Below are 9,763 nucleotides of genomic sequence, written 5' to 3'. Positions count from 1 at the left end.
AAAGGGCATCGATTTAGCCCACTAATTATTGATCTCCTTTTGCACCTGCTCCTTTCCAACGGCTACTACCAGGTGACCGTTGAAGCACCCAAAATTCAAAATTTTGCAGTTGTCCAAATAAACAACCAAAGAATCACTACATCTACATTCAATCACATCAAAATTTCATCAACCCAGAAAATAAATTTGCAAAAACGGAAAGGGAAACAAGAATTCTCTGAAAATCTTCAAATCACAGCTCTGGAAACGCACAAGAATCACCAATCTTGGCTAACTCCATTCACTGGTTCAGGTGCAGAAGCAAAGAGATCATCAAAAATGGTGTACACATACACACCAACATACTACTCCACTCTCCATGATTCAATTACCTCACTCTGCAAGACTATCCTTCCCTTTTCCTTCAAGAAACGGAGGTTGCCAGCTGCGGAACACAGGCTCTCCAAGCTGCAATCTGATAACTTGAAATGGCAGCAGGATTCTTTCCACCAGATCTTGAACTTGATGGGGCTCCACGAAGAAGGGATCTTAGCTGAGAATGAGGTTTCAGCTTTCCGAGCACATTTGCTCGAGACCCTTATTGCTTCTCCAGCTGAACATGAACAGCCAGTCATTTTGCGAGATAAATTGGTCTTCTTGCAGGTAAGTTTCCATTCCAATGGGTGCTTTTCTCTTTCAATAAATAGTTTTTCTCCCTTCTTTTTCCAAGTGTTTTTCCTCTTTCTTTTCGGTAGGAGCTGCTTTATGCAAAATGTATATCAGAAGATGAGTATCATTCTTCAAAGAGACCTTTGTTACAAAGGCTAGCAGTTCAGGGGGCAGAAATTGAGGCAAGAGATGTTATTGTTGCTGGCCCCAAAGACCTAAGAGAGAATCCAGAAGAGGAGTGGTCAGTCATTGATTTAAAAGATGAGAAAAGCTTGGTTGGTAAAGAAAACTTATCGTCTAAAAGCAGATCAAAGCCTGCTTCAGCAATCAAGCATATTAAAGGAGCAGCCTCAGCTTTTGGTTTTGGATCATCTCACAAGCAAACAAAACACAGAGAAGAGAAGAGTATATTTGAAATTGAAGCAAAATTCTCCTCTCCCAGTAATGTCAGCAACGAGACAGAAAACCCACTTTGGGATAGCCATTTGAGGAATCAAGAAAGCGAAACCAAGTCCATTCTCATGCAACAAAGCATTCCAAATGAGTCCACAAAGGAATGTGGAAGCACTGACAAGGAAAAGAGGAAACCCTTTAGGACTCTGTTCCAAAGAGAGCAGAGGGAGGCTCATGGTAGCAGCGGCCGTGATGGTGGCGACAATTTTCTCAATTCTGAAGAGAAAGTGTCAAAATCAGCAAAAAAACAATGGGGTTTTGATGGGTTTAAAAAATGGAAGAAAAATGATTCTGATGATGAGACTGCTCCTCTGCCTCTCAGTAACGAAAGATCAGACAGTGAGTCCTATTTAGGGTCTTGCCACCTTGTTGATACCCCCATTGGAGAAGGACCAGACACTAAACTGATAAAGAGGAAGCTGCATTCTAATGGTTCTCCATCAGATTTTTTCATTGACAAGGTTAACCTCACTCTACAGTAAGTTTATCCATTTCTTGTTTGAACATCGGCTCATATTATGTATTTGTTTTTGCAGGTATTAGGAGACAAGATAAAGAAGGAACTGTCACGAATTCAAACAGAACTCTGCACTACAAACCCGAATCTCAAATTCTCGTAAGCATTTTCTTTTAAGCTGAAAATTTGGATGTTGCTATGTGGGGTGTGCGCATTCATGCTTGTTTTGTGGTTCGATCAGGGATGACCAAATGGAAGCAATTTCCACCAAGCTCCCAGTTGATAAGGCAGAACTGAAAAAGTTCTTTCCCAAGTGAGGCAGCGAAACCTTTACTCGCCCTTCTTTATGAAACCAATGACTGTAGAAATTGATAATAATAACTACTTTCTTGTGCTCAGATCATGGTGTGATCGTTATGGAGATGTTGTGTTGGATGTAGTAAAGAAAGAGTTCAAGGACCATGTAGGAGAGCTGGAGAACAGGAGAACTGCAGCCAGGGAGAAGCACAGCAATAACTCAAAGCGATGGACAACATTTGAAGATGACAATGATGATCATGAGAATTTTCACCCAAATCTCTTTGCTTACAGCAGCAGTAACACGTGCTTTGGAAATAATAATCCTTTCTCCCATGATTTTGGCAGTGAAAGCAATGGAAATAAGCTGAGATCTGAGTCATCCTCTTTCCAAGACCAAAATCCTTTTTGGTCTCCAAGGCATGGCCCTTCTTTGCTTGGTTAGAATGCAGAGGAAGTTCTTGTTTACTGTGTTCCCGTTAAGTGTAGGGAGAGATGTATGTTCAAAGCAGAGGCAATCAGTTACTTGTTTACTTGTGCGTTTCTATTCTATTGAAAGTGTGGTTCTTTATGAATAGTTGAAAGAAGAACACTGTTCTTCTTTTGTTGTATTGGATATGGATTAGTCCATGATGTGAGAATATAAAAGTTGCCATGCTATTGATGTAGAAGTTTCTCTCCTCTCTTAGATATCCAAGAAAAGTTTTATCCTTTTTTCTCTCCTCTCTCCTCTCTTAGATACAGTCGACAACAGCAACCAAAAGGTAAGTTGAGAACCACTGGAGATTTCATCTATGTTGAGAACCACATAGATCGCAGCCCAAGAGGCCACTGGAGGAGGAAAAAACCACAAAGAAACATCATTCTACCTAACAATTTGCAGTCAGTATGGCACTGGGGCTCGCACCTTATAATGATTTCAGGTGATGAAATTCCAGCAGAAAATAACCTTATAATGATTTCAGGTGATGAAATTCCAGCAGAAAATAATATGTAAAATTGCAGGAAATTTACAAATAACTGTACATCTCAGTTCCAGCTGTATCATGACTAGGCTTGATTTATTTGGATTACTACTATTGCCCCACAATGCCACCAGAGAACCATTAAATGGAGCAAAATATTAAGCCATAAAACCCTTCTTTTTTGGCCTTTAAAAATTCTACATAATGACAATATATGATTCTACAACAAAAGATATTTAAAAACCGTAAATAAAGCTGAGGAGGAGAGGAAGAGAGGAGAAAAAGGGGGTCAAGTGAAACAAAGGCTACCATTTACGTTCATATATACAATTCTATCAAATATAAGGGATTTCTGGATTAGGAACAGAAAACACGCTGGCAGAAGGCTCGTTGGCACCCTGACGAACATCTCCACGACACAGTGGACATACGCTGTAAAGCATTCAATAGAGAGAAGGGGTGAGAAAAATCCAACATAAATGTCTATTATGACTATGAACATGTAAGAAAATCAAAGAAAGAAAGCAAAGAATGGCAGTGACGTTACCCATGTATCTCTTTAAGCCATTTGTCGACACAAGACATGTGATACTCATGGTGGCAGGGAAGGACTCTTATTTTCTCCCCTTCCTCATACTCGGCTAGACAGATGTAACACCTGTCCAAAAGAATTTGAGAAAACTACAAACTTAATGGTTACCTACCGATAATAAAAATAATTTCATCTCAGCAATTACTCGGATCAAATGCACTCATAACACCCAAACTCATCCACTCTAACATGTACACCAAGCATAATGAGTAAATGCACGGGAATAATATCTGGTTTATTGTAATTTTGGGGAGGAGCTTACTGTTCAACATCATCACTGCCCTCAACTTTGTCCTCCTTCCTGTGATTCTTAAGAGGAAAAGAGTCAACAACTGATTCCGGGGCTGGTAGGGATACCATTGATAGGGAAAGTGACATAGGCTGGTGATGAATTTCATCCAGAACCTGCAGATTAAGCATAACAACATAACTTATTGACTGACAAAGGACAATCAATGCATGTGTAACTTCAATCATGGTAGCAGGCTTCCTTATTATATATTGATGGTGGTTGCAAACAGCAGAGTGTTTATTGATTTTCAAAATCAAGTGCCACTTAGTTCTCAATGTCAATGGATATATACATTTAATAATGGAATTGCATTTTTCATATCATAGAATTAACAAAAGACTAGAACCTCATACACCGAATTGACACGTAAACAACATAAATAAAGGCTAAACACACAAACAATCCTTACAAAATGTTTTACCAAAAAGCATGGCAATCTATGTATTTTGACATGAAAGAGTTCAATACGCTCATTTGGTATTAACCGTGGATGAAAACTACCATACAATTTGAAAGAACATTAAAAATATTTATGTTGATGCATAAATATACTTGGTTTTGAAAAATTACCTCAACTAACATAAAATCAAGTATAATAATTTTAGTATAACAGCCATGCACTGCTGAAGTTATGAGAAAGAATAGGCAAGCAAAGGATGGTATTGTAGAACTTGAAGATGACATTAACTTTAAGCAGCCAACTGGCTACAAATGTGTTCACCCCCACCACAATGCTCAGTATTGCAATATTTAAAATGTGTCCCATGCACAAAGTGAAATCGAGAACACAATGGCTCATGGATATTCATTTTTTGCCCACAGCTATTCCCCTAAATTGTAACTTAAATATTGAAATCCAATAAATAGATATCCATAATTATCTATAAAACATGAAAGATAGCATTTTTGAAATCTACACCACCATTTCAGTCCAACAAATGCTGATTATTCTATTCAAACAGGTGCATTCCACTTCCTAATAATATTCACCTGGCCAACCACCAGGAATCAAATTCAATTGATAAAGGAAAACTACCTCAAAAAGAGCTTCAGCAAGCATGACTATTCGTGATATACTTGCACGATTACTAGACTCCTCAGTTGTCGGCAATGATTCACATGAGCATGTACCATCAGCATGGAGTCCAGATGGACAAAAGGTAGTTCTCCGACCATGCTCATCAAGGCCACCACGAAGTCTTTCCCAGATCTGCAAAAAGTTATGCCAAAGCAGTTCATGAGAATTACAAAAGATAAGAATTACAAAAGGACAAAGAGAATGCAACACCTGAGAGAGTCAATATAATAAATATAGCCTTGTTACTACAGAGAGATAAAAGACGTGATTTATGAGGTAAATATCAAATGTGCAATCACAATTAAACATTGCTAAAAGGGCCATTGTTTAGGCTGCAGCTTTGCAACGAAGAGGCTCTAGGTTTGCACATCAAGAACAAACATTTCAACCAATAAAGTTTAAGGATAGGCATCTCCAGAATTTCCCTTTTGTGCAACAATAAAGACTGTTTCAACTATAGAAAACACAATCAACTTAATAGCATGCAGATCCTACAGCACAAAATTATATCCAAGAAAGTTGCAAAAGTAATCAAAAGCTTAATATTCTTTGGCCAAAAGTGCTCAAATTATCACCTCAGATCTCGAGTGTCGCCTTCGTCCATTCAAGCTGTGAATTCTACTGCCAGGGTATCCAGAATCACTGCCCATCCCAATCCCGTCATCAAAAAAGTCACCACTGAAATCAAGGAGCCATCTCTCGTGAGATAGTAGATCATCACTATTATCTGCTGAGAAAACAATAGTCGGAGAGTCGAGATGCCTCCTAGAACTGCGCCTTGAAAATGCATCCCAAAAAAGTCTTCTACTGTTTCTTCTGGCATCATGGCCACTCGTGTCAGCATTGCTGCTAGACAAAATGCTGGAAGAGATGCTTACCACATCTACATGAAGTACACTTCCATCTCCCCGGTCCTGTTCCCTATTGGCCACAAGAAATCCTAAACCTGAAGGTATTGCTTCTGGTACAGATTCATCTCGTAGAGAATGAAAAGTTCCTGGAACCTCAGACCTATGAGGTACGGAATCAGAGTCGGAAGTAAACATGCTTGTAACTTCAGCCATGTGATTCTCAATAGAAACCCCATCAGCATGTGCATCTCCAAGCCCTTCAGGAGACGAACTGCTCGGATGTATGATCTCAGGAGAGATATGAGAACCACCCTTGTCCTCTGAATTTTCAATGCCATCGACCGCATCCTTGTTAGCCAAAACATTTACAGAGACAGGATCTGAAGATTGTTGTTCTTTAAATGAAGTACTAGCTTCGGTAATACTTCTATGACTACAAGATTCATCATGACTACTAAGTCTACTATGGTCACTTACCTGATAGGAAGAAACCAACTCCTTACTTTCAAAGAAGCATTTTCCCTGATTACTTGTTCCATCATTTCTCAAACCATCTTCAGCAGAGATTCCCTCACTGGCTGTAATACTGCTTCCGGATGATGCTCCAGTTTCAGTAACAGAGCTGATAGAGCTTGTTCCTATACCAGAAATGAAAGAAGATTCCTCCGCGAGATTCCAGACCTCACTGGTTACTGGATCACAATGTTTTGCAGAATTCACCAGAATTTCACCTGGATGATTTTCCATCTGTATGGAAAAAATTGGATGCATATTAGTCTCTTCTATAAACTGCAGCCACAAAATATAAACAACAGCATCCTAATTACTGCCACATCACTGCATCTAATTCCTGATTGGCAAGAGAAGTGTCTACTTTCACTGCCTAGTGCCTGCTCATCACAGTTCAGTCCCTCCATAGCAGGACCTTAAAATGTATCACAAAACATGTACAAAAAGCTTCTCCAAAAGTTTCACCAATTAGACAAAGGAAAAGATGCTAAGGGCTAGTTGAATGCTGTTCCAGATATGAAAGTCTGTGCTCTTTGTTTTTGGTAAAAAAATGCATTTGCTGATAGTAAAACAATAAACAACAACAGCAAAAAGGAGAATATGTTATCATCTCTAATTATAGAAAGTAATAAAAGAAAAAGAATAGCATTCTATAGCACTCCAATCTTGTTGTATGTCAGGCAGAGAAAGTGAAAGTGTGTGCATTAAAGGCATCACAACTATGAATAATCCACTTTGCATTACTGCAAACAAGGAGTTACTGCAAATGGAATGTAGCATCAGCTAGTATTTGCTGTTCAATTAAATGAAAGTGAAACCATCATTTGTGGTCAAAGAACTTATTTCTATGTGATTTATGTCAACTTTTTACGTTTTGCAGCAACAACTTTTTGAGTTATGAATGATACACCAAGCCGTTAACCTATCTAAAAACTATTCCCTTACATGACAACGGAAGTTTTATTTAAGATTGGAAACAACGTAGATTTAATTGTGAAGGACATTGTTAAATGATTCTTTGTATCCAAACTTTCTAGTCAAACAAAACATTAAACATTTGACAATGTGCACATGGCTACAGCTATTGAAACACACAGCATTCCCATCTCAATTCCTTCACTTGGAAATATAACTACAGATGCAATATCATGACCAAGTTAACTTGTAAAATAGTTAACATCCCAGAAAAGAATGTATAATCTTTATAGAAATACACGCTCAAAAGCTCCACTAAGACCATTTACTTAAGCTAAATCAAACGATGAAAGCCATTAAATTGCAAACTATCATAGAATTGGACAAGATAATATGCTAAATATCAAGAAAAGAAATCAACAGCGAGTTAGTGACTCAATTCCCAATTACAATGCGAGTCAAATGCCTTCTAAAAATCCATTATCCAACCTAAGGAATTGTAAAAACCAACCTTCTACAAATCCATTATCCAACCTAAGGAATTGTAAAAACCAAAACTCCAACAAAAAGTTGAACTGTGAATCCAAAGTCCAAAGTGACCACATAGTCAGATGATTGGGAGCCTTGTTAACATTTCTTGATTGATAAATTAACCCACCCAGAAATTAAATAAGAAAAACACATCAGTTTTGCTTGAATACACGATGAAGACAGAAATGAAGTTAAACAAACCTAGGATTACCGAAAAAGGACCAATTTTCAGCATCAGATTATCAATCTCAAATCACAGTAAAGAGGAAATTTTTCTATATGACTTCAAAATTTGATCAAAACAACAAAAAACACGAAACGGGACTTCATCTTGTTCTTTCTTTCTCTAAGTCAACATAAGTAATAAAAGGGATCGATCATTGAAACCAAATGACCAATCACAATTCATCAAAGAGGGTCAAAGATATTAAACGGGGGAGAAAAAAAAGAAACAGACAACAGAAAAATAAATAAAATGGAAAAAAGAAATTGGGTTATTTTCTTTTCATCTATCTTGGATTACCTCAAGAGTAGCGCGAGAAGAGGAGCCACCGCAGATGAGAGAAGAGAATAAACTGGAGCGAGTACTGCGATTCAGTCGGGCCCGTGATGGGCGCCTCCCCAGTCGACTAGTGCCCGAACCCATTTTTTAGAGAGAGAGGTTTTGATAGAGAGATAGAAAGCGAGAGCGTGGAGTTGAATTCAGAGGAATGAAATTGAATTATTTAGAGCAGAGAGAAGAGGAGAAGAGAGGAAAGGAGGCGTTTCGTGCGATTTGGGTTACGAGTTGACAGAGTCTTTCTTTTTTCTTTGTATCCATTTCTCGAAATGAACTAAAGAAAAAGGCCCATTGCCTTATTCGGTGGCCGCACCACATGCCGCCACTACTCACATGACAGCCCACCTTTTCTTTTTTTTCCTTTTTCTATTTCTATTTTTTTATTATTTTTAAAATAAAATTTCTTTTAAAATACTTCACGACAAGACTTAATATATTATATAATTATACAAATTATAATAAATATAATTATTAGAGAATTCAATTAAATTTTTTTATAAATAATTTATTTAAAAAAAAATTCTTAAGATACAGAAAGTGAAAGAAATACCTATTTTTCATTATATATAATTATTACTCAATTTATTATATCTTTATTTAAAAAAAAATCAAACAGATAATTTCAACTCATTATATTTTATATAAAAGAGCCAATTAAATTATATTTAGGGAAAACTAAAACCACATAAAAGAATTAAAATAAATATTATTATAATAATAATAAAATTGAAGAGGAAGGATTGGGTTGTATGGAGTTTTTTTTTAGAAAAATGAGTGATTTATGTTTGATTTGCAATTTTTTTTTCTTCTCCATTAAAGCTTCAATTCAAGTTGGCAAATGATATGATAACTATTTAGTACTTTTATTTTTATATTATTTTTTTAATTTTCATTTTTATTGGATGGAGAAATTAAAAATATTTTTTATTTTATTTTTACTATTAGAAGAGTGACATTTTTTTTGCATTTGCAATATTTGAAAATTTATGTCTACTTTCTTAACAATGTCACTTTTATTGTTAGGTTAAGGTATAAATTATTTTTTTTTAATTTAAATTAGAATTAAGAGATTAAAGCTAAAATCATTTTTATTTTTTAATGTAATATAAAATTTATTAATTGTATCTTTTTATGCATAACTTGATATATAAAGTCACTTTTTCTGTTTTAGAAAAAAAAAAACTAATTGATTAAATTGCATAATAGGATAACTTTCTCTTTTTTTCATTTACTAATATTTAAATGCAAAATTTTTAATTAATAAAATCTTAAATTCTTACAATTTGATAATTTCTTTAGAGAATACAGATTTTATAAACACACATTTAAAATTTTAAAACCTTGAAAAACATCTTATCATTTTATAAAATGAGTCGTTTTGCTCGTATATTGTGTGAATTATTTATTATTTTATTTTAATAATATAATCTAATATTCAAATTTTTTGTATTTTATATTTTCAAAATCATTCTAGTGATAAAATTCTTTATTAATAATATTACTTTATCATTATGAAATTTGGAATTTAAATTGGTTTAAAATTAAAGCAATAATAATAATTATTCACAAGCCTATATATAGAGGTGTTGAAAATAAACAATGATAATGATTATGA

The 9,763-nt window shown here is 35.5% G+C and overlaps 2 protein-coding genes across 2 annotated transcripts; one reads left to right on the top strand and one right to left on the bottom strand.

Moving 5' to 3' along the window:
- On the top strand, window positions 1-2,507 carry LOC110658833 (uncharacterized). Its single transcript, XM_021816590.2, has 5 exons — window positions 1-642; window positions 735-1,562; window positions 1,638-1,717; window positions 1,800-1,871; window positions 1,958-2,507. Exons 1-5 carry the CDS (start codon window positions 319-321, stop codon window positions 2,298-2,300), a joined length of 1,647 nt encoding a protein of 548 aa, XP_021672282.2. The 5' UTR covers window positions 1-318; the 3' UTR covers window positions 2,301-2,507.
- Window positions 2,508-2,978: 471 nt separating this feature from the next.
- LOC110658832 (uncharacterized RING finger protein P4H10.07) lies at window positions 2,979-8,415 on the bottom strand. The gene is made up of 6 exons (XM_021816589.2): window positions 8,113-8,415; window positions 5,358-6,380; window positions 4,741-4,914; window positions 3,675-3,817; window positions 3,368-3,478; window positions 2,979-3,252 (listed from the first exon to the last, which is right to left on the bottom strand). The coding sequence occupies exons 1-6, from the start codon at window positions 8,233-8,235 to the stop codon at window positions 3,156-3,158; spliced, it is 1,671 nt and encodes a 556-aa protein (XP_021672281.2). The 5' UTR covers window positions 8,236-8,415; the 3' UTR covers window positions 2,979-3,155.
- Window positions 8,416-9,763: the final 1,348 nt, after the last annotated feature.

The sequence above is a fragment of the Hevea brasiliensis genome, chromosome 17 (genome assembly GCF_030052815.1).
Source record: "Hevea brasiliensis isolate MT/VB/25A 57/8 chromosome 17, ASM3005281v1, whole genome shotgun sequence".
NCBI lineage: Eukaryota > Viridiplantae > Streptophyta > Magnoliopsida > Malpighiales > Euphorbiaceae > Hevea > Hevea brasiliensis.
Note: the sequence above shows the minus strand (reverse complement) of the source record. Positions and strands in the feature narration are given on the sequence as shown.